General features: G+C 39.3%; 5 protein-coding genes and 1 long non-coding RNA gene across 6 annotated transcripts in view; 4 read left to right on the top strand and 2 right to left on the bottom strand.

The window, feature by feature from the left end:
* LOC144628981 (CUB and sushi domain-containing protein 3-like) overlaps window positions 1–24,617 on the bottom strand; it is a 732,439-nt gene that overhangs the window by 568,134 nt on the left and 139,688 nt on the right. The window lies entirely within an intron of this gene.
* The window catches only part of LOC144628967 (complement receptor type 2-like), a 218,013-nt gene that overhangs the window by 66,206 nt on the left and 127,190 nt on the right, over window positions 1–24,617 (top strand). The window lies entirely within an intron of this gene.
* Window positions 12,551–14,018, top strand: LOC144628760 (uncharacterized). The gene is made up of 2 exons (XM_078486878.1): window positions 12,551–13,872; window positions 14,001–14,018. Exons 1-2 carry the CDS (start codon window positions 12,679–12,681, stop codon window positions 14,016–14,018), a joined length of 1,212 nt encoding a protein of 403 aa, XP_078343004.1. The 5' UTR covers window positions 12,551–12,678.
* Window positions 14,047–15,103, top strand: LOC144629141 (uncharacterized). Its single transcript, XM_078487342.1, has one exon. The coding sequence runs from the start codon at window positions 14,047–14,049 to the stop codon at window positions 14,917–14,919; it is 873 nt and encodes a 290-aa protein (XP_078343468.1). The 3' UTR covers window positions 14,920–15,103.
* Window positions 16,252–18,637, bottom strand: LOC144629268 (uncharacterized). The gene is made up of 3 exons (XR_013566337.1): window positions 18,498–18,637; window positions 17,426–17,476; window positions 16,252–16,424 (listed from the first exon to the last, which is right to left on the bottom strand). It is a non-coding gene; the product is annotated as an uncharacterized LOC144629268 (long non-coding RNA).
* LOC144628990 (uncharacterized) lies at window positions 20,947–23,691 on the top strand. Its single transcript, XM_078487129.1, has one exon. It carries the CDS (start codon window positions 20,968–20,970, stop codon window positions 23,689–23,691), a length of 2,724 nt encoding a protein of 907 aa, XP_078343255.1. The 5' UTR covers window positions 20,947–20,967.

The following is a 24,617-nucleotide window of genomic DNA, read 5'->3' on the forward strand; positions in this document are numbered from 1 at the left end:
ATTTATTTAAAGGCCACTATTTTTACAACAGTGATTTCTAATGTTTTGGCGTTGTTTTGGTTTTACATTGTAGTGATCACGTGTCCAACGTTACCTGCACCGTCCAATGGAGCAAGACTTGAATGCTCAGGAAATGCAACAATGTATTATGATACAGTCTGTCAATTCTCGTGTAATAATGGCTATATAGGGTCTGGTTCTCAAGTAAGAAGATGCCAACACAATGGAACTTGGAGTGGACAAGATTTCATTTGCCAAAGTACGATCTTTAACACTGAAATATGTCTATCTGGGGATTTTTTTTAAGCTTACTCTCTGCCCTTTATTGGTGCTCCTAATTTTCCACGTCGCTGCTTTTGAACTTTGTTTCTTGTGGGCTAGGGTGTAAGTGTGTTTTGTTGCTATCAACATTATTTCAATTTTTATTACGAGGTTAGTGCATTTTTTACGGAATAGATATTACTATATTGACTTTTACACTGAATATTTGCGGAAACTTTTAAAACAGCAGATTGGCGATAATTCTTCCTTCAGGGCTTCAGGGTTATAGGAAAGTGGATGGAAGGCTTTTTCTTTCAAAAGTTTCTTCCTTCTGATCTATACATAGTATGCAATAAGGTATTGAGCATTTCAGTCTATCAAATTGTAAACAGTTGATTTTGAGGAAAATACCCAAAAATTCAGGATCAGCAGCTGCATCTGAGGATTACACAGATAACCTGCTTACGTTCAGATAGTAAATGTGTTCGACTTATATATGCAATCTTTTTTTACTGATATGTTTGTTGTCTCAACGTTGGGAAAAGCGTCACGAGAAACCTTTTCTTACCACACGACAAGACGGAAATGCATTTGTAGTTTTGGAATTATTTCTCAATACTATTGTTGATTGTACTTAATGTCATTTTGTTTTTTCTTATTTTCGTATTAACTAGGCATCTCTTCTACCACCACCCAAACTCCTCCAACAGCATCATTAAAGGAAACAGAAGGATCCAAACAAACGAGTATTATGATTATAGGAGCTTGTGTGTGTGGCGTTTTATTGCTTGTTATTGTCATCGTTGCTGTTGTCTTGGCTTGCAAGAGAAGTAACAGGTGAGAAAAACAGAACGCAAACGAGTGTTATCCAAATAGGTATATCAAATATAGACAAACCGCTTTATAACGGCGCTCTGTTAAGCAGTTAAGGTCTATCAAGCGATCACTCATCAAATTCTCGGAAACGTATTAACCGCTTCTCTTATTTCCGGTTAACTAGACCTCTATCGTAAGTGGAATCTTATGATATGCAACAAATACAGTTTGAATAGATCTTTCCACACGACTGTCCATTTTGAATATCGACTGCATTCTTGTATTAAAACTGGCAAATCAGTACACCTGTACTTGATCATGGCCTCCTTTCCGGGGTTTACCATTGATTATGACCAAAACCTTTCCAGCCATTAAAACAGTTTGTTATACTTAGTTTTTGGTTTGTGATTTTGGCAATTTTATTTGCGCGCGCGCTCCCAGGGCAGTCTATCGAAAATTGGCATAGCCACATTGACCTTCTATTGGTAATCGCGCAATCTGATTGGCTAAACAGGTGCCGTCTATTGATCGATAGATGGCTCTCGGCGCGCGCGCTTAGTTTTTTCATAATTTTATCAATCAAAACCTTCAATAAATTAATTCTAGCGATATTCTGAGTTTAATAAATCGGTCAGTGGGTTATGCTACAACAATTAGACGGCTCGCTCTCGGTTTTTATCGACTTTGATAGAAACCTCGAGCTTGCCGTCTAATTGTTCATTAGACCGCGTTTGCGTAGCCAATCAGGTTGCAAGTTTGTCTAAAAGTCGGTCACCGGGCTCTGCCAAATAACAAAATTTAGTATATACACACTCAGTGATCTTGGTGTTTCAATCAATCTGATTGGTTAGCTATCTCGGACTAATGAGCCGTATTCATTCCCTACGGAGTGAATAATGCGTGATCCAAACAGAAACAAAATGGCCGTCGTTAACTTGCTTTTCGCCAGCGTTTCTGAATCGAAAATGCTAAGAATAAAAGAAGATGCTGTGACAGGAAATACAAACTAGGAGACTCAAAGGACAGTGCAGAATGCAATTGAGTCGATCAATTAAAAGTATGACGTTTTATTTTTCATATTTATTTGCTCTATTTAACTTCCAATTAGACAATGAAACACCACTTGTGTTCCTTCCCGCGTGTTCCTTACGCTTAACTTTGCAACCGTAACACGTTACTTTTGCTTTCCTTGCAAATGCTGTAACATGATACTTTCGTTTTTGTTTTTTTTTGTACGCGACATCGATGGCAATTATTTCACTTTAATTTAATTAAGTTGCGGTTTTAACTGCTCGAAAGACGTTTCGATTCTCGAAAAGTTAAGAACAAATGAAATCAAGAAACATCTCTTTCGAAAGGTTTTTTAAAGCGCGGTACAGCTTGGGTAATTGTTTCCTGGTTATTAGGAGTTTTCCTGATTACGAAACCGCGGCGCTGTGAAAGTCTCAAAATCTAATTTAATTAACTTGCGGTTTTAACTTGGCGCCATGGAGTCGACAGGAATGCTACTGCAAACACGCGATACACGCAATATTCCTGAGAATACAACGTAGTCTAATCTGCGCATGCGTTTGGCGCAAAGTACTTTGCTATCAAAAAGAATAGTACCACAAGGAAAGCAAAAGGTTTTCTGAAACAAATATATACCTTTAAACTACTCTTCATATGAAAATAACGTAGATATGCACCACGTTTTACCTGAGGCGTACGGTCAGGTGCTCCCTACCCCACCCCCTCGACAGGAATAATTAATTAATTGATCTTAATTAAATAATTGATATAAATTAATTATTTGAATATTAATTAATTAATTGACCATTAAAGTTTACACCATAGCGACTTAGCGTTTTAGGGGATTAGCGGACGACAGCCGCAACAAAACATCACAATAGTGCATTCTGCTTTAAAAAGGCTACGAAATTTGACCTGATGGGTTTCAAAGTAAGAACAGACTACATTTATATTTCGTAATTTGCAGCACAATGTCCACAAAACTCGAGCAACGAAAACATGTTGCTTATCGTCAAGTCGCTCTTTTCCTGGCCGGCATAAGCAAAAATGAATGCCACGGGTTTATCAACAGCAGCATCAAGTGTTATTCAACCAAGGAACCTCCACAAATATTCAGAGAACGTCTTTGTGCAAGAAAACATCCAGTTTTCACCACAGCAGGTTCTGCATGCACACATTGTATAATACAAATTTCCAGGTGGATCCTTCGCCAACTGCTCTTTCAATTTTCATTTCAAAAGAACTTCAAAAGCTTTGATTCAACAGCCAAAATGTTTTAAAAGCAGGGTTTGGATTCAGATTGATGGTTTGAATTGTGTCAAAAGACTATTTTGCCGTGTTTGAAGATTCTATAAACTCTGTCGTTCGCGCATAGCTAGTGCCGCTTGTATGTTTTCCACGCATGAATGGAGAGGTTAATTAAATCGACTTCTTATGGTTTCCTTCTAAGAAAGTTAAGATTGCTTTTTCTTGAGATCACTTCGTGTGTACTATTTAGGGGAGCATGGATAGCGCAGTGGTGAGAGCGCTCGCTTCCCACTAATGTGGCCCGGGTTCGATTCCCGGATCCGGCGTCATATGTGGGTTGAGTTTGTTGTTGGTTCTCGTCCTTGCTCCGAGGGTTTTTATCCGGGTCTCCGGTTTTCCTCCCTTCACAAAAAACCAACACTTCTAAATTCCAATTCGATCAGGGATTCAGGGCCACAATGAAAACTACTGGGACAACAGTAATTGTGTTGTTACGACTTCAAAAGTCGTTTTTTGTATATACTAAAGCAATTATTCTTTAAAATCTTGGTGAATATATAGCGGCACAAAATTTAACTCGCTGCTTCGCGGCTCGGTAAATATTCAACCACTATTCACCTCGATTTCAACGAATAACTGTTCAATATGGCTTATTTCGTTCTATACACAGGTGCCTCCATTCTTGTTGCTTTGCTGAAAAACCTGAGATGAGCAGTGACTCGCACCGTTTCAGGGCGGACAATAACGTCGTTCGCAATAACCCAGTATTTGGCGGAGATGACTTAACGTTACATATGAGATCTTCGCAACAGGAAGAGACAGGGGAGGGCCAAGCCGCGGACCAGGAAACCCAAGAAACTGGAGAGGGTAAATGAACGTGCTCTTAGATATGTATGTAAAGACAAGAACATGACAGACGATGGGCTGCAAAATTGGATCGGTTTGTATAGCACATTAGAGGGTCGTCGTATCCAAGATATGTTAATCACAATTAATAGTTGTTTTCACTAGAAGGCACCGACCCATTTTGTTGACTTATTCAAAGTAAAGAATACTATATCATCTCATCTCATCTCATCTCATCTCATCTCATTTCATTTCATTTCATTTCATTTCATTTCATTTCATCTCATCTTATCTTATCTTACAGATAGCAGAGGCGAGACGGATCCAGTATACAGTGAAATAACGGAGATCTTTCCGCACTCTTACGAAAATTCTGGAGTTGCTGGTCTTAACAACAGCCATTACCAGGAATTACATACTGCAAATGGGAGATTAAATGCTCTTTATGCAGGACGTAACATTTCCCTTCTCAGCAACAGCCATTACCAGGAACTAAATACTGCAAATGGAAGATTGAATACTCTTTATGCAGGACTTAATAATTCAAACCATTCCTACGAAAATGCAGTCGCTCAGTCAAGGGTGTAAATCGCTTCGCTCGATAATGAAAAAACGTCCTCAGTCTACATGTCGTAGCAGGCCAATACCTGAGACGTGCTTGTCACTTCTACGGTGGCATATGAGACCTCAAAAGTGCCGGGGTAGTTATAAATTTTAGAGCTTTAATGCAATTAATCTGACATTTTGCACCAATATAGAACTCGTAATTTACTACAATCCTTTGTCTTTAGTTTTTTAGATGTCGACTTTTTGGCGGGAAAATGACGTCACCAAATTGCCGGCAAAATTTTTTTTTATTATGCGATATGTCATGCCGCTCATCTTACGAATAATTTTAACCACGTTCCTTAAATGCTTTTCTTCAATAAAATCCCTCAGAAGAAAATTAAGAAAACTGAGAAACTATTTCTTGTCACGAAATTCCTTTGCTAATAGAGAGTGATACAGCAGGTAGACAAGCTCTGCTCGTTGGTGTCAAAGAGCTTTTTGATCAGCTGGATCACTGGTTTACTTCACGCCAAGTCATTAAAACCCCTTTTTAATGAGTAAGGAAGAATTTTATGCCTTCTGAAGTGAGTAGCATATCTATAGTTCACCATTTATACATTGCACTAAGTATTTGATTACAATTCGTGATTAATAGATGGTTAGGAGTGAATTGATAAATTTAAGCTTCAAATTAAAGTAAAGAATTGGTTTGAGTTTCCCTGAATTTGGGTTTACCTCGGTGTAAGAACCTGTGAAACTCACAAGTGACGTAATCAAAGAACGATTAATACAACAAAGAACTTCGAAACAATGGAGAGCAGGAAAACAATAGCTCCAAAACAAAGAAAAATCTCACATGCTCTTACACCGATGTAGACCAGGAATTTGAATATTATATTAAAAAAAATTAGCGGTACATTAAGTACATTCGAGTGAAGCAAATCCAAGGGATGCTCGGTTCGAGAGATCGGGAGTTTAGAGAAATCGAGGGTTTTCGTCGTACATGTTTGTATTATATGTGTTTTAACACAAAAGCTGAGATCAGTTTAGTTAAGGCCATGTCACACTAGCCGGGCATAATTCAGTCTTGCAACTTGCAACGCAGCAAACGTTGCATTGCCAGTGGCCAAAAAAATGCTCGTGGAACACCCCATTTTTGTATATACCTGCATGTAGTCCACATTTAACCGACTCAGAACTGTAAACAAATGTAGCATGATAGGTGGGAATTATTCAGCTTGCATGTTTTTTTAGAGCATTAAGGGTAAGCATAAATTTTGGTTGTTCGATACTTGTTTGCTTTAATAAAAAATAAACCACAAAACAAAGGCTTAGAGTCACCACTTATTTTGTTTTACTTAAGACTTTTACTAGTCTCCTCCTCCGTCTTCACATTGGCTCAAGACCTGCGTGCGTTCGCATAAAATTCTTGGTTTTCACGTGACGTCATCAAAATTCTAAAACCCAGAATCGCAAGACCCCTGAGCTTTTATCCTTCGCAGGCTATAAGACGTCCTTAATAATTATCTTGTTGAAGGTTTTTAGCTCGATAGCATTTGCCGTCTTTAAGATAGAGCATTTTGACACAATAGTTTTGGATTGTTATTTTTTTCGCGGGTTGACAGTGAAAACCACCTATACGGCTGTTTTGCAGTCTTGTTTTTTCTTTTGTGCTTGCTTATCAGTTCCTTTCTTCTTGAATGCAACTGCTGTAGTGGAAAATAGTATTGGGTTAGAAGGGCTACATTGTTTTCGTCGTTTTGTCGTACCACGCGTACACTCCCGGTGATTTCTCGAGTGCTGCGTACGTAACGGAAGTAATTTTGATTGGTTATTAAGGGCAATGCCAATCAATGTCTATTCTCACTGCATAACTATTAAGCTCATGGCTAAAAAAATTCGGTCATTTTTTCGCATTCCGCCGTGATCTTATTAGTAATGCGTTGCGTATTTAGGATAAATTTAGTCGCCACACTTAAAACGTGGTCTTTTCATCCTGTACTTCGAATTACAAAAGAGAGTTATCTTTTGTGAAACATCCACCTCCCCTGGTAGTGTTTGACAAGTTTTGCGCAAATCTTCATTGCATGCCGATTACCTCATCAGTCGTGGACTCTTCCCGTAACTTGATCTTATGTGATGGTTAGTACTGTTGCATGAGTGCTACACGGGCACCTTGTAGCACTTTCAAGCTAAATAGGGTTAAGTGATAGAATATTGTGAATATAGTGAATGAATAGTAGTATCTTTATTTAAACACGGTGCATCAGGCCCCTTACTTATATTAATTACTTACAATTATCTATTATACATTATAAAAGTTCATTACATTAAATATTAAAACAATAACTATTACTAAAATGCCTGCTTTCCATGAATGCTGTGTACTATTTAACTAGAAAAGAAACCGCTGGAGCCAGACTTAAAGCTAGAGAGAGTTTGTGCTTGCTGCCGTTTTACAGGTAAACTGTTCCAAAACACCGCACCCCTAAAGCTAAAGCTGTTTTTTTAGAAAGTTGGTGCGGGGCAGTGGAAAAGCTAGTTTGCCCTCGGAGCCCCTTAGTGAATAAGTAGATATTTCACTACGGCCAGTGAACATTGATCGCATATATATTCAGGAGCAAGACAATTTAATGACTTATAAACCATAGTAGCGGAGCTCCCACGCGCCGAAGGCGCGCTAGCGGAGCATCCATAGGCAGGCAAATGGTATCCTATCGAACCGAGAAATTTTGGGAGTCGCCTACGTCCGTACGTACGTACGCCCGTACGCACGGTTTAGGCCTGGGGACGAGGTTGCCCGCGCGTGGCTAAAGAAAAGTAAGGAAATTACAAACAGCAAATAAAGCTCGCAAGGCAAGACAAAACTGTACACAAGGGGTAAAATTACACAGTGATACTACACAGCAAAATATCTGAGAGGTTTATTCATCCAACTGCTCTTTTTTGTTAGTCTTTTTTCGTGTGTGAGTGTTACGTATCGAAGCCTTTACGCCAAAAAAACAATATGGCTCGATGGCTCTCGTTCGATCGCTACACGGTTAAATTCAATTTATTGGTCTCTGGTCGCATTTTTCGTCACCGTAAAACGAGCAATTGACGTTATCTTCTATCGACTGGATGATGTGGACGTTTCAGTTTGATCTAAACGAAGTAATGTTATGAAAACGCGGGAAAATGTGTTGCGCGGTGTTCACTGTGTAGGCTGAATGAAACCGAGGGTATAAAAAAGAGCGACAGAGAATCGAGAACTTTCTTACCGTAATATTTCTCGCACGATGTCCTCAAAAGTCACCTATATTCCGTGAAATTGTAGATAAAGAAAGAGGTGTACGATGAGACCCGGAATAATTGCGAATGATATTCCTTGTGCACGTCCAGTTTGCTAGTTTCTGTTGTTTGCGGATGAATCTTCGGCCGTCAACATCAAGAATACAACAACTTTAGCAATGATCGTGTAATTAAAAACGAAGCTAAACACTGCATGCATCAAGTCCGTTGAAGAAAGATACAGGAATCTGATGCAAGGTAACAACCTGTACTGAATTGCTGAGCCTGATTTTATGACAGAAAATTTTATGATGTTTATAAACTTAAGCTTACTTTCTAAGCGCAGTTTCGATAGATTCAATTCTGTGTCGGTAAAGTTTAGATCTTTCCTTAACTTAAGCAATATACTTTGCCCCTTTAAGTCGCTTTAACTTTAACTTGTAGTACATTTAAGCTTACGCTTACATGTAAGTTCATTTTTTTTGTTCCCCTGAGTTGGTTTTATTTGCTATGGATTAACCGATTATCTCTTGCCGTAAGTTGATTTTCTTTGGCCGTCAATAAAGTCGAATTCTAATCCCTTGCTGTGAGAGTTTATTTCTTATTGCTGTGAGTTTATTCCGACTTTCAGCCTTACATTTTCTTGGCGGAAGAAATTCATACAGTATAAGTGATGTTTTTCGAAGTGCTAAACGACGACAAAGCAAAAATCTCGAACAAAATAAATTTAAATCTGTTGTTGGTGACTGTCACCAACAACAGTTCTTCTCAGAACTACTCTCACCCGGACGATCACACTATACGAACTACTGATACTCCTGGGTGCAAACCATTTACTGTAAAATAAATTTATTTAAACTAAACTTGCTCTGAAAAACATGTTTACCCCATCTCAGGCTCGAGCGCGAGGTGAAAAATATAAACTGACTCATAGTTTTAAAAGTAGTTCAAACATTTTTTTTGCTTTAGTGTAGTCCACTTTTACACTGAATAATTACACTGAATAGAGATGATTTAGTTTACGTTTAAAGAGCAACCCTTTTCAGTACGCCGATGTTAAGACAAATACAGAAAGAAAAGCAAGACGGGAACGTGCCTGCTATTTTCTATTCTTAGAAAGCAGGCAATAAACTTTTAATTAAGTTTTAGGCCATGAGTTGTATTAAAGCAAAACGATAAGAGGATCGTAAAATTGTTTACTATTCTTTAGAAAGGAGAGAATAAACTCTTAATTAATTTTTTGTCCATTAGTTGTTCTGCCTCGAGATTATGATGGATTTATATTTGTCTTGCACCTTGGGCCAGTGTATACATAAAGGTTTGACCGCATATTTATCAAAATGAAAACATTGTAACTCCAGCAAAGATTAAATAAATTGAAGGGAAGCTCCGCTTTTAGGCTTGCCTAAATCTATATATTAGCTGTTTTTAATTTTCGTTGGACATCTCGTTTTTTTCCAGCCAAGTCTCAAAAAGAGATCGTCGGCATTTGCATCATAGGAAGAAGAGGTCAGGATACGCGCAGCGCGATTTTGTAGCTTTTGAAGTTTAGAAGCATTTGTTTTGATGCAGTTACCCCATACGACACTACAGTAATCGAAATGGGATTGCACTAAAGCATTATAAATGCACAGAAGCGTTTTAAAGGGAACAAAAAGCCTGCTTCTTTTCAAGACGCCAATGCCAGAGGCAATTGTTTTGGAATTTTTTTCGATTTGTACATTCCAAGTTAGATTTTCATCTATATATATTTACCAAGAGATTTCGTAAATTCAACTTGGTTTATAGGATCATTATCAATAGTAAAAGACGGTGGTCTGATGAAAGTACTCAACCTTTGCCTTGAACCTAGCAACATAAACTCAGTCTTGGACTTATTGAGAGTGAGTTTATTTGCAGTTAGCCATTCATTGACTTTAGTTAAATCTTCATTCATACTATCTTCTAAATGCGTAACGTCGTTACTGGCAAAAGTTAAGTGCGTATCATCTGCATACATCCTAGTTTGTGAATTAGACAGACAGTTAGGCAAATCATTTATATAGAGTAAAAAGAGAAGAGGACCTAAAATTGTACCTTGAGGAATGCCACAAGGTAGAGGTTGGCTGTCGGAGAGAGAACCGTTAACAAAGCATTTTTGTGTACGATTATTTAGATATGATTTAAACCAGTGTTATAGTACCATCCAATCTTCAATGGCGAGAATCCCGGGGAGGGGGACTACTAAAAGATACCAGTTTAAACAGACAGACAATTTGCACTACTTTAGGCTCAAGTGTTACGAATAAGCGCCACGTTATTGTTCTGGGGTCCCATAATTAGTGGAAAACTTCACTTCTTGCATTCTTACAAGTATATAAGCTAGTCGCACAACGGGTAAAATACATGTTCTCACGCACCCCACCCCTTTACTCTTCCTTCAGTGTTTACAGTGTTTTCGAGCTCAATATCAAGTCTCAGAATGATATAGATATGAATGATATGATGAATGATATGATATCTCAGATATGGAAGCACACGGACGAGTTCTTGTGTTGCTGTGCACAATTTACATTTTGAAACTCGCTTGTCTTCAAAATATTGTATGCACTTCTTCAGGTAGGCTTGATTTCAGTTTGATGTTACGTTCTTCCCACAGCCAGTTGTTATCCCATGAGCGCGCGTGAACGATTTGGCTTTTATCGCAGATTTGATTTCCATACCTGCATGCAGTCTACAAGCGTAATATTGACTTTCTAAGAGACGTTTGAATTTAAAATTTTCCAAACAAATGAAATCGATTTACTTTCTTTTAAAGCGTTCCTTTAAAGTTAGTAATTTAATCTACGCTTTTAGTTTTGTGGTAATTAAAGATCAAATAAATGCGTGGCATAGCTATCTTTAAGGGGATTTAAACAACAGCAAAGTACAATGATACCCGAAAATGTAGACCGAGTATTCTTGCTAAAGATTTGTCTCTTTCAATCGATATAGTATGCAGCTAAATATGCAAGACTGTGTCTTGTTTAAGGTTTCTGGATTTAATGGCAGTGAAATTTACTTGATAACGTATTCATTTTGCACGTTTTATGTACTTATGTAACTCGCTTTAGTGGGTAAGATATGGGAAAGAATGATGATAATTTATTTAGGCAAAAAATCTGTCAATCAAGGTCAAACTCAATTTTGGAATCAATCCAATACAACGTGGATTAGTCTGAGGTTGTGGAAATTATTCCGAAATTATTTTGGGAATATAGACAAGCTCGCTCTTTTGGGAACTGAATATTGAACGGCGTGTAGTTCAGTTGCGTCGTTTGGCGGTGAATTTTACTTTTATCTTTGTTTAGCCAAACGAATTTGCATGGCTTCATGACAATGGCTGCGGTCACATCTGGGCTGCTTACTATAGTAAGGACGGGCTTAATTATAGTTAGCTATTTCGGTAATAATGTGACCGCTTCTCTGTTCACCCTAACTATAGTTAGAAAATTTACGCCTCGCTGATCCAAAACAATATACAGACTAACTATAGTTATACCCAAGCAGGGTTCATGGGTTAGTCTTAAGTTTACAAACGAAAAACCAATCAGAATGTGGCAATTCTTTTCGCACGTGCGAGATGAACATAAATATGCAAAACAAAGCGTGAAAGGAAGGGAAAAAAAGAAAAACAACATGCCAAGAAATTACATATCACCAATGTTAGCAAAAATAAAGCTTGCATTTTTCGGCGTTTAGCATCCTTACTTCATTTTGTTTTCTTCGACGCCAAAATGCCGTACAAAAATAGAAAAAAAAATAGAGGAACAACTAGACATGGATGCACAACAAGGGCTGTCATGAACTAATTTAAATTCGAAATTATTCAAAAGCTAATCAGAACTAACTGTAGTTAACTGCATTGGTGTGACCGCAAAGACGACCGAAAGCACTAACTATAGCTAGGTATGACGTCACGTAACTTGAGACTAACTGAAGTTAAACTTTAGTTACGTCGTAGATGTGACCGCAGCCAATGTTCATGAAGTGTTTGGTTGTGCATTCTTGAAGTGGTCGAAACATTGAATCCACTCTTCATTTCAAGGTGTTGGTCAAAACTTTGTACACGATGCCAACTTTGAAAACTCTGCGTTCATATACTGTTCTGATGTACCCTGTCGTTTATTTCGATTCTATATGTAAAGGATGGACAAAAAAATTTGCATAGCAACTATTATGCTGAATGTCATAAAAAATGTTGTGGTTATTCATCGTGGTAGAGTACAATAATAAAGTATTATTTCGTTTGTCTCACGACGTAGTCACGTGTGATGGAGATCGCAACGTTTCGACTGCATACTGCTAGTCTTCATCAGGCGATAAGGTCGACTGGTTGTGCGTTAGCTTATAAAGCACACGGCTGCGCTGTAATTGGTTGGTTTTCAACAGCTCTGATTGGTGCATTTCGATCCTCAGTGTTCTGCATGCTGGTGTACTGTTGCTCCCTCCCTTTTTTATGACATTAACCTGAAATATGGGCGCACAGCCCTAAGGTTGATTCGTCGACATGAGCGTTGCTCGAGCAAACTCGCACGCTTCACAAACCATCTTACCTTCCTAACAAGGTGCATTAAGAACCGCATTGTCCCCAAAGATCTACAGGTTCGACCGCCAGTTCCAACAAAGGGCGCACGCAGAGTCGCTGAACTTGCATCAATGAGATTCCTGAGGGAAAGGATCAGACTAACGCAGAAGGCCAAGGCAGATGCGAAGAAGGAAGCAGGTTCCACATCACAGAGCGTAACATCTGCTCTCTCGACAGAGGACGCTGACAGAGTACTGGAACAGATCAAGATCAACACCCAGCGGGTCTTTAATACCAGCAAAGACAGACAAAAGCAGAAGTTTGAAAAACTTTTGCACGAAAAACAGGCGGCTGTATCCCCAGCTGATACATCGTACCTTGACAAAACTAACTGGGTTATTAATTTATCTTCTAGGACCCTCAACGATGCCGAGATAGCCCTGCTGCAGAAAGGATTGAACTTCGCCGTAACTCCTGCGAACGTCCCTGCCAAGGAGATTATCGCCAGTGTCGAATCAGCTATAAGACAACTAAACGCCGAACAAGCAGACACGGTCAGAAGAACTGTCAACAGTATCCTTCAACAGGCTGAACCACCAGAGCCTAACATCACGGAGGAAATGCGCGACGCGCTTAAAAGCCTAAAGGAGGACGAGTCCATCATGGTTCTCCCAGCCGACAAAGGACGTGCTAGCGTAGTCATGGATGCTGATACCTACCGCACTAAGATGTCTACCCTGATCGAGAACGGACCGTACCAGCTCCTGAACAAAGACCCGACAGACCGTTTGACCCGAAAGTTGTCTAAAGAACTGCTGACCTTGAAACGAAACGGAGATCTATCAGAGGCTGTTTACAATAAGATCAGACCGCGACATAAACAGCCGCCGAGAATCTACGGTTTACCAAAAATCCACAAGGCCGATAAACCTTTAAGACCTATTGTATCATGTGTTAACACCTTTGCATATGATCTATCCGCCTACTTAGCTAACATCTTGTCTCCTTTAACAGGTAACTCGGATTTCACGGTGACTAATTCAGCCCACTTCGTGTCCACCATCAGCAGTGAGACGATCCTGAACAACGAGGTCATGGTGTCTTTCGACGTAGAGTCGCTGTTTACCAACGTTCCTATCGACGGCGCTGTACAAGCCGCGCTACGGAAACTAGAGGATGACCCCAGCCTTGCTGACCGCACAACGCTAACACCTGCTCAGATCGCTGATCTTCTGAAGTTTGTATTGAGATCCACATACTTCCAGTATAACGGATCAATCTACGAACAACAAGAAAGCGCAGCCATGGGAAGCCCAGTTTCCGCTGTTATTGCTAACCTCTACATGGAGAGCTTTGAGGAGCAGGCAATAGCTTCATCATCCTACAAACCTAAGATATGGAAACGCTACGTAGACGATACCTTTACCATCTTGGATCGCGAGAACATCGATAGCTTCTTACAACATCATAACAACCAGCAGCCTTCCATTCGCTTCACCATGGAAACAGAGAGTGACAACAAACTTGCCTTTCTTGACACCGCAGTTTCGAGAGAACCAGACGGCCGCCTCACCACCAGCGTATACAGGAAGCCTACACACACTGATCAATACTTAGCGTATGATTCACATCACCCTCAATCAGTAAAACGCGGTATTGTAAAGTGTCTTTACGAACGCGCTAAACGCCTCGTAACAAAACCATCTGTAATCTCCAAGGAGAAAAAACATCTGTCATCTGTCCTTGTATCTAATGGTTATCCTTTTTCTTTCTTGCAGAAGATCACCAAGACTAGAAAACCGAACACCAGTGCTGAACCCGTGGCTGAGTTTAAATCTACTGCCGTTCTACCTTATGTCAAAGGTCTTTCCGAGCAACTTCGCCGCTGCCTACAACAACAAGGCGTACGCGCTGTTTTCAAGTCGGAAACTACACTACGATCACAACTAGTACGGCCGAAAGACGCTGTTGATTCGACTAAGCAAGATGGCGTTGTTTCCAGGATTCCCTGTGAATGTGGCAAAGTTTACATCGGCGAGACTGGAAGACCTATGCAAGATAGGATCAAAGAACACGACCGGGACATCCGACTCGCACGCACCCAGACTTCCGCCGTTGCAGAGTATACCAACAACACCGGACACTACCCGCTTTGGAATGAGGTAAAGTTTATTGGTCGTGACTCGCCCTGGTACACACGCCGGGTCAAAGAGGCGATTCACATAAGACTTCACCCCAATAATATCAACAGGGACAGTGGAATTGAAATTCCTGAAGCATGGATGCCCACGATCAAAAAACACAACAACAGGAGAACTGTACGACTGCGGACCGCCGAGGGAGCAACAGTACACCAGCATGCAGAACACTGAGGATCGAAATGCACCAATCAGAGCTGTTGAAAACCAACCAATTACAGCGCAGCCGTGTGCTTTATAAGCTAACGCACAACCAGTCGACCTTATCGCCTGATGAAGACTAGCAGTATGCAGTCGAAACGTTGCGATCTCCATCACACGTGACTACGTCGTGAGACAAACGAAATAATACTTTATTATTATTATGCTGAAGTTAGTGAAGCGTCTAAAATGTTAAAACGTTCAAAATGTTGAGTCGAAAACAGCACATTTTTCGGCTGCTAAATTCTTTTGACTGTATATGGCAGTAACTTAGATCTTACATAAGTTATTTATTACAATTCGTGATTAATAGATGGTTAGGAGTGATTTAATAAATTTAAGCTTCAAATTAAGGTGGCCCGAACCTAATTATTTACGTGATGGTTGCATTTTTTAATTGCGTTTTTTGGCAGGAAAGATTTCACCGATTTCTTCGAATTTTTGCGTCCTGAATGAAAAATGTTTGAATTTACGGAAAATGGCATTCGATTTTCAGTCAGAATAAAAACCTTTGAGATTTGAACATATTTTCAAGTGTTAATATATAGATTAAGCAAGCCTAAAAGCGTAGCTCCTCAGTTATTTATCCTTGATAATTTTTTAGACTGAATTTTTTATTCATGTTATTTTCTTTATATATGATATGTATCCCTTTCACCATGAACAACAGCACCAAATAAGAGTTAAAAAATTGATAAATCAAAAATATCGTTAGAAGTCTATGCATAACCTTTTAAAAATATACTCGCAACTCTCAAAGTTAAACAAGAACAAAGAAAGGGTTGCTCTAGAAAATATCCATACCCCCATCATAACTGGTATGTTACAGCTGTACATAGCATACAATTGGAAAATTTTGCATGTAGCTTCCCCCCTCCCCCAAATGGGGGCCCTATACGATGGAATAGTGACTATGCAGTCTTATTATTGCCTAACACCAAAAATAACAGCTTTCTGTTAGCAAACTGGAGTAAAAGGTAGTGGCAAGCAAAATATTGACATTCTGTCATTCTGCCAAATAGAGTCCCCAAAACGATAAGACCTTTTTCCCTTATATGAGTCCCTTTGCCCTTTGCATAATTACATGTAAGCTTAGCAAAAATTCTGGTGAGGCATAAATACTGTTTGTTAGTTCTAAACTAGGGTATAGATTGCTTGGCAAAAATTTTACCATGCCTTTTTACCATGCATTAAGAGATGATGAAATGTGTATCTCATTATCATAATTACTGTTCTTTGCAGCGTGCGCAGTGGGAATTAAATGTTTAGGTAGCAGGATGATTTTTTTATGTACATGATTGTACCTTATCTGGCTTTATTTCATTAACTTTAAAATTACAAATGTCCTTATAAATAAATTGTATTCTACACACAGTACATTTTTACATGCAATGAAGAAAATAATATAATAATCTGATTGTTCATTTATCTCTTTCTGTGTCTGCAACTCTGTGGAAATTCTGCTACTCGTGTTAACCCTGAAAAAGGCAAAAAAGACATAAGATTTGTTGATGATCATTGGCATCAAATGAATGTTTATAATTTTAAATTAGCTTAAATTGTTCAGAACACTCTGCAGATGCATAAAAAAGAGATATATTTTTCCAATTTTTGCCTGGGCCAGGGACTGTGTTGGGGGATATGTTTAGAACCAAAAAAATCATTTGACCTACTGAAGACATAAATAGTGCTATCAATAAGACCTGGCACATGAATGAGCTTTGGGGGGTGTTTTGGGGTGAATCCCTGGCAAAAATTCATGATTTCCCTATAAAATGAGGTGTCTTAAGACTCTTATATTGCTCTCTGACGGTGCTGTTAAAAGCACTGTGATTAATTCCATGAAAGCTTACATATTCTCCCCTTTCTTAGCGTAGCTAAGAAAACACTAAGCTGGCTCATCAACAAGCCCAACTGGCTTTTCTGGCCTAAGCAGCTCTAAAAGTTTATCAACTTTTTGTTTTCATGTGAAATTTCAGCTGAGTTAAAATTGTATTTCTATATTCGCCTAGTACCACAACAAGACAATTTCTGTTAAGTTAGGGCTTAAGCTTACATGTAGATATTAAGGTTAGCTATTAACAAGCGGAATTTGAACAGGTCAATTTGCACTTCTCCCACAAAATAATTACAAGTATTCCAGTAATTTGTCGGGTCAGGTAGCAGATCTTGTTGGGTTTGTTGCCCTCATACCCCTCCCCCATCCCCTCTTATCTTGAACAATGAAAACATTACATTTTGTATGTATATTTACATATGCTGTTACATGTAAATTGTGTATATTAAATTCCTCAATGAGAAACAGGACTTTAAGGAAACATAGACTTACCAAGCAGTTAAAACACCTATCATTTCTTAAACCCCAAAATTTTACATTTAAAAAACAAGTTTCATGCACTAATGTAGATTCACATAAACTAAACTCTGTCACAGAGCATTTAGAGAAATAAAGGTATAAACTGTCTAATGTAATACTTACCTTCATCATCACAGACATTAACTGCACCCCTTGAATTCCTGTTTTCCCTCACTATAAAAACAAAATGTTCACATATAAAAAACCCATAAAAGGTATGGAAATCCTAATATAGCAAGTTTTAAAAATGGAACAGATTTGCTTATATAAAATTAATGATAAACTCAAACTGCCTTGCAGACAGGCCCATTTTAAACTTTTTTTTTTATTTCAGGATCGAAAACTAACCTGCTACTCTTGTAGAAAAAATAATTCAGGCAAAAATATCTGATAAGTCACTGCTTTAGGCTGGGAAACTTTGAAAGGCTTAAAAAATTGTACCAGTCACAACCGTCAAGATAGCAACTGGTGCTAATAGCCACAATTCCCCTCTGGTCGTCCGGGGCAAGTAGATTTTCCTGTCAAGCAATTAATTTTTCATGCCTGCTTGCATAATGGGTAAAGGCCCAGGCAAGTCATGATCATCTGACTACAAGTTAATTATACAGTCACAAGTTTACTAATACACAGTGTCACATGCACTGTCCTAGGCAAGCAAAATTTGAGAGCTGCTTGTTGACCACAGGGCAAACTGGAATTTTTTTCCAAGTCCGTATCCTATATTATAACTGATCAATTTGGTTGTTATAACATAAAAAAATGTTCATGATCTTACACATAACAAATAAGAATCTGTGCTTTTTTCTTTATTGTAATTTATAAGAATCCAGGCGTAGTCAATCAATAGAAATCTATATCGGAAATCAGTCGATACAATCGATATCTATTGATATCAATCACAAATTGATGATCGGTAATCCATAACAATAGAACTCATAGAAAAAAAAAATATTATCGATTGTTATCGATTGAGAAAATCGATAAAAACAAATTTATCGCAGTAGAAGCTATCTTCTTTGCATACAACTCGTGTTTAAGACAAAACGAATTTCAATAAGGTTATATGCCTTGTTCTGACATACATTTACCGGTTACACGAACGAGTTCTATTAGATGGAATGCTTGTTTATAATCTAAATAACAGAAACTTTTCTAATCTGTTAAAAAAGGAACATAAATAATAAGCTTAGCTTACCTTGGTTTCGAAAAGGGATTTTGTCTTTGACCGTGTTTGCTTTAAACTCAACAAGTAGCTTGGAAGATTTACGTCCATTTCGATCGGTCACAATTCGCTTTTCTTTGGCTGCTATCCCGGGATAAACGAGGAATACATCCAGAAATAATTTATCTGTAATAAACTGTCGTGTGCTTTTCAATCGCGGAGTCCTCTCGGTGAACTCATTCGTAAATCGGCATGTTGTGAGTTTGTTTCCTGACTTTTAACTCTGAACCATATTCAAAATTCTGCTGTTGACCATGCCGTTTCACGAAAGTTTAGGTATAAACCAGAATCGCCATAAGTTCAAAACAAGCTTATAAATTTTATCACAGTGACTGTGGTTTTATTTAGCCGAGCCGACAGCAACCAGCGCATTTCCCCAATTTCACTTTCCGCCTCATGTAATTTCACTTGGTCAGCGGTCAACTTCAAAAAAACATTCAACCTCGATGTGTTTTACATCTGAGCCCGCGATATGGTCATGTGATACTGGTCAGCGGAAACCTTGTTTTGACAGCTGTCAATTGGCCATAACAAAGACGTCCAATCATGTCTAATATCAAAGACAGACTCGTTCCCAGTCGTTACTTTTTTTTTTCGTTTTCGCTACGTTCGAAGAGGTTGATGGGAAGGACATAAAATAAGTTCGTCCTTCCCTTGATGCCTTGCGCGCCGCTCAAAAAAACAAGAGAAGCGACTGGATACGAGTCTGTATCAAAGATGAAAGCAGTCGTTGAGGAATGATAAGACGACATTCTCCTTCCCCGGTCGGGTTGCTTTGTGACTCCCCTCCCCCTCCCGGAGAGTCTGTAGGCGCGGGCGGGCGGGCGTACGCAACCAAAATTTTTCGGCTTTATGGTTTCACAAAAAAGTTACTAACCGCATTACCTATGGGAGTTCCGCTATGAAGCTTTGACCTTGAAACTGTAACAACATATATAATTAATATGAAAGTCATCGTAAACACAGCAAACAAAACAATATACACATAACAAAACATAAGGTATTCAACAGTCAAAATACCTGATAGGTTCATCTACGACTGCAAGAGCGAGATTTTGAAGAACTTGGCGGCAGAGAACAGTTCGAACAGTGCGACTGATAGAGTGGGAGATAACTAATGGACAAAATTAAACAAAAGACTCCTAAACATGAAGCTCAGACATGTTGGAATAACTATGATAAAACACATCGAGTCTCATTATTTTTTTTTATATTATCAGTACGATATTAAATTTCGCGATTTTAAACTTCGCGTGCCCTATATTTCGCGAGTATTAAATTTCGCGATTTTAATTGCGAAATTTAGAACTATTTCAAAGTCGACTCAAAGCGTGAGGCTTGGTTCGTCACAAAATATTTCCTCCCCAACGTTTGGAAAGATTGCGCGATAAACCAAAAGAACGCCTGCGTAGGAGGTTACCCTGGCGTTAACCTTTCGGCATGTATGTAAATGAAATTTGCTTACATGTTTATTTCCGCGTAAATCAAATTTACTTTAGTCTGAAAATAGTGATTTCCACAGAAAGTGTCGTGCCGAATGATCAATGGCTAGAGATCGATACCTCAGCTTTCCAAGTTTATTTTAGTTTCCTTTGTGTACATTAAATTGACAATTACACACTTACTAAGTTTTTCATTTTCGCACCTGGTCCCGTTTTGTAGCAGAGGCAAAAGAAAACACGGAAGTTGTCTGTTTGTCTTCGGGGGTCCTATGGGGTAGCCCAATTAAGCAGATCGACAAGTTTATGTTTCCATCATTTGGTATATTAACACATCGAACGGTGCAACTCTGAAGTAAAATAACAACATAGAACGACTAAATTAAAATAAAAAAATATATCTGGACACTAAGAAAAAGGCTTAGACTTTCTCAAAGTCCTTCGACGCGCGGTTGCGACTTCGTCACTCGCGGTCGTCGCTTCGCGATTCGCTGCGCGTCGCTTCGCGACGCTTTTCAGCTCGCTTCGCTCGCTAATAGAGGGCGACTTGATGCAAGTCTAAAAAAGGCTATAATAAGTTATCAGTAAAACTTAGATGAAGTTTCCGGGTTCTGATAAACAGTATTTGTGTCCAACAGAAAAAGAATGTAAACAAATGTAACGCATGGCGAGTGTCACGCATAGCGCGTGAACGTCACAGTCTGGACACAAGAAAAGGACTTGGTACCACGTGACTAACCACAAGCCCCGTGTCCTCATGTGTCCTGCACTTCTCATTTAACCCCATGTTCACACAGGTTCCAGAGCAATTTAGTTTGAGTCGTACACAGATCTACACAAGTTGTTACCCTGGAAACGCAATTCTCGGTTTTCAGCTGACGTCATAAAATTATGCAAATTAGGTTTCCGCCATGTTGGAGCCCAGGTTAGGTGTGAAATTGCATGCAAATCTATGCCATTTCTAAGCGCTCACGTTCGAAGACTCGAAATAATTCATCTTTTTAATGGATATTTCCCAAGAAAGCGACCCAAAACCACAAGATGAGGTACCAGTGCTTTCATCTTACGCCAAAAGCCTCGAAAGCCACGTCCAAGAGCGATATTTGAAGAAAATTTCTGTGGTTGGCGTAGATCCAGCGGCCATACCGAGTGAGCAGTTCAGCTCAGAATGTTTGCCTCCCATAGAAGTCTCGGACTTGCTGTCGTATTTAGTTTTGGAGACAAGCTATTATACAAACCAGCAGTTTAAAGCCTTCAAAAGTTTGGAGGCGTACAATCAAATGGTTTCTGGTTTCGTTGCGTCGGTTCAAGGGAAAGAAATCGCGGGCAAGATTGTTGTTGTGGCCAAGGTGAGACATTCTCAGCGAATGAACGATCCTCTTGTGAATATTTGGATGATTGTAAAAAAAGACGGAACGATTATCTCTGCGCACTGCTTAGGCTGCAAGGCAGGACTGGCTGAATCCTGCTCACATGTAGCGAGCGCGATGTTTTACATCGAAGCTGTGACAAGGATTCAAGGAAAGCTCGCCTGCACCCAAGCAAAATGCACTTGGATTTTGCCAACATATGTGACGGAAGTGCCATATTCAAAGGTAAGAGACATAGACTTTTCCTCAGCAAAGAAACTGAAAAGCGCACTGGAACAGAAAATTGAAACATTTCATTCAAATACTGGGGAAGGAGGCAAAACCTCCGAAGAACGGTGCGATCAACCATCTGCGCCTAAATCCATTCCATCAGATGGGGAAATGCAGGAAGTCTACGCCAAACTAAACTCTTGCAAAATCAAAGCTGTAGCACTTAGCCTAATCGATCCCTTTGCCGACCAATTTATTGATGAAAGCCGCACACTGCCGATTATTCCTGACTTGTTTAAAACGGAAAATCTTGGGCTGGACTACCCGGATTTAATCAAAATGTGTGTTCAAGTAAATCTGGGTGTTACGGAGGAACATATTAATAAAGTGGAAGTGAATACACGAGATCAAGCAAGTGGCTCAGGCTTTTATAGACATCGTGCTGGCAGAATTGGTGCATCTCAGTGCTCTTCAGCCTTTCACACAAACCTGGCGCAGCCCTCCCAGTCTTTGATTAAGACAATCTGTTACCCAAGCCTTTATAAAGTGAATACCAAAGCTACAAGGTATGGCCAGAAGCACGAAAGTGATGCCATAAAGGCATATGAAGCATCCATGAAAGAACGTCATGTAAACTTAGAGGTCAAGAAGTGTGGGTTATTCATCAACAAAGAAAATTCATTTCTTCATGCCACCCCTGATTTTCTCGTGTCATGTGACTGTTGCGGAAGTGGATGCGGAGAAGTTAAATGTCCAGTAGTCATAATTGATGGCAACTTTGAGGACTATGTTAAACATAAAAATTCCTGCCTTGAAAGGGTAAATGGGAATTTAGAGCTGAAAAAAAGCCACAGCTACTACTATCAAGTGCAGCAGCAGCTTTTCTCAGCTCCAAATCTCCAATATGATGACTTTGTGGTATGTGCCATTGACAAAGCAAAGAACATTCACTTATTTGTGCAGCGTATATATCCAGATGAGCAGCACTGGAAATTTGTTGTGCCTAAACTAGAAACATTCTGGAGAATATGCATTCTCCCAGAGATTTTGGCACGGTGGTATACCCGAAGGTGCACAGTACCGCCTACATTACCAAGTAAGGATGCCATTTGTTTTTGTCGCACAGAAAAAGATGAGGACAGCATTTCATGTTGTAACAAGGACTGCCCTTATCAAAGGTTTCACCCTTCTTGTCTCTCTCTCACCTCCGTGGCAATGCCAAAGACCTGGTACTGCCCTCACTGTTGCAGACTTCCTCAGTTCAAGAGGAAAAAAAGTAGCAAAAAATCCGTACAACCTGCTGTTGTTTCAGATCATGCAGCCATGAAATGTGACAGCATTTGTATTTGCAAGGCAAAGCCTACCCCTACAGACAAGTTAGTTGAGTGCCATGGAGAAAGCTGCCAAAATGGAAAGTACTTTCACCTTGCTTGTCTTGGTTTGAAGCGGTTGCCAAATAACCACAGAACCACCTGGAAATGCCCTGCATGCAAAAAGGTTGTGCCTGCCCAAGCTACCACCACCCCTACCACTTGTTCTTCTTCGTCAGATTCCTCCAGCAGTGATGATGAAAGTGATGTTGTTATCACGAAAGTCACCCACAGTGAAACTGATAAGACCAGTGCACTGGCAAATCTCACAGACTACCACTTTGATTTAATTATCAATCCTACTGGCTGGCTAGACTGTGATATTATCCAACAAGCACATGTTTTATTACAGCCTGAGAATCCAGCAATCGCAGGTTTCCAGCGACCAACACTTGGCCCTGTTAGAAATTTTGATGTTGTAAGTGGCGAATTTATTCAAATTCTGCACACTGGAAACAATCACTGGGTGTGTACAAGCTCAATTGGATGTGTGCCTGGCTATGTCAACCTTTTTGATAGCCTCTATCATGACTCAGTAGTTCAAGAAGTAGAGGAACAAACGAATGACTTATTAGGGGGACGTTTAATTGCTCTTGACCCAAAGCCAGTGCAGCAACAAACAAATGGGAGTGACTGTGGGGTTTTTGCAGTTGCATTTGCTACCTGCTTAGTCTTTGGAGTAGACCCCACATTCATAAATTTTGATGCACAAGGTATGCGACATCACTTAGTAACATGTCTAAGAAATGGCAGAATCAGCTTGTTTCCTTCATTTTAAAAACAAATGCCTATTTTACAGAGTAAAAGGAACCTGGATAATCATCTTTAATTTTGTATAATGTCATTTTCAAACATTTTAATCTTGAGTCTGTGGATTTGATTTAAAGCAATTCAGACTAAGGTTTTACAAAGGCAGTCATTGTGTGGCTCCAGAAAATAAAATGTGTTGTTCCAAAAAAAAATATCCATATAGATACAGAAGGTACCCCCTCCAGAAATTCCAGTCAAGCTCCATACTTTCCTTTAAACATTTGGGCATTTGAGACCCCCACCCCCTTCAGAATTTCGAATGACCTTCCATGGGCTTGATATGGATATTTTCTGGAACCTCACAATACCTCCCCCATAGACAGGCTTTTTTACCCCCTCATTTCCCCTGGAAAGGTTCATACTTAAGGTTCATACTTTTCCTTTAAAATTGTAGCTGTTGAGCCCTTCCCCCCTCCCCCATCGGAATTTGCAATGACCTTCCATAGGGGTGTATGGATATTTTTTGGAACCACACATTTCCGCCACCCTATGATACATGCATACACTGCATGTCAGTCAGTGTGGGACACCTGTATTTCATTTGCAAAGAACACACTTGCAGTCATACAGTATACCACTAAAGATGTAATAATATATTATGTTAAACAGCAGGTTCAAATGATATCACTCAGTATCTTTTCCCAACACAGATCACAATGTTGTGTAAATAGCTAACACATTTATTTTTACAAATAACATTTTCACAGTTATCTAAACAACAAGAAAATTCGACATTGAAGTTATATTACTTACTTCATTAAAGTTATCCTACTTGATTACCTCATAAGTGGAATATTTCTACTTATTTCTGGCATTTGCAGTCTAGATCAAAATCTAATAAGTTTGTAACAAAACTCCTAAGCTGTTCATTATTTATAATATTCTTTACTGTAT

This window comes from Oculina patagonica, chromosome 10, assembly GCF_052425735.1.
Source record: "Oculina patagonica isolate OP01 chromosome 10, crgOcupat, whole genome shotgun sequence".
In the NCBI taxonomy this organism is placed as follows: Eukaryota; Metazoa; Cnidaria; class Anthozoa; order Scleractinia; family Oculinidae; genus Oculina; species Oculina patagonica.

What these genes read in the sequence shown, in the direction of transcription:
- LOC144628990 (XM_078487129.1), top strand. Translation starts at nt 20,968, where the DNA reads ATGGATATTTCCCAAGAAAGCGACCCAAAACCACAAGATGAGGTACCA.
- LOC144628760 (XM_078486878.1), top strand. Translation starts at nt 12,679, where the DNA reads ATGAGATTCCTGAGGGAAAGGATCAGACTAACGCAGAAGGCCAAGGCA.
- LOC144629141 (XM_078487342.1), top strand. Translation starts at nt 14,047, where the DNA reads ATGGAAACAGAGAGTGACAACAAACTTGCCTTTCTTGACACCGCAGTT.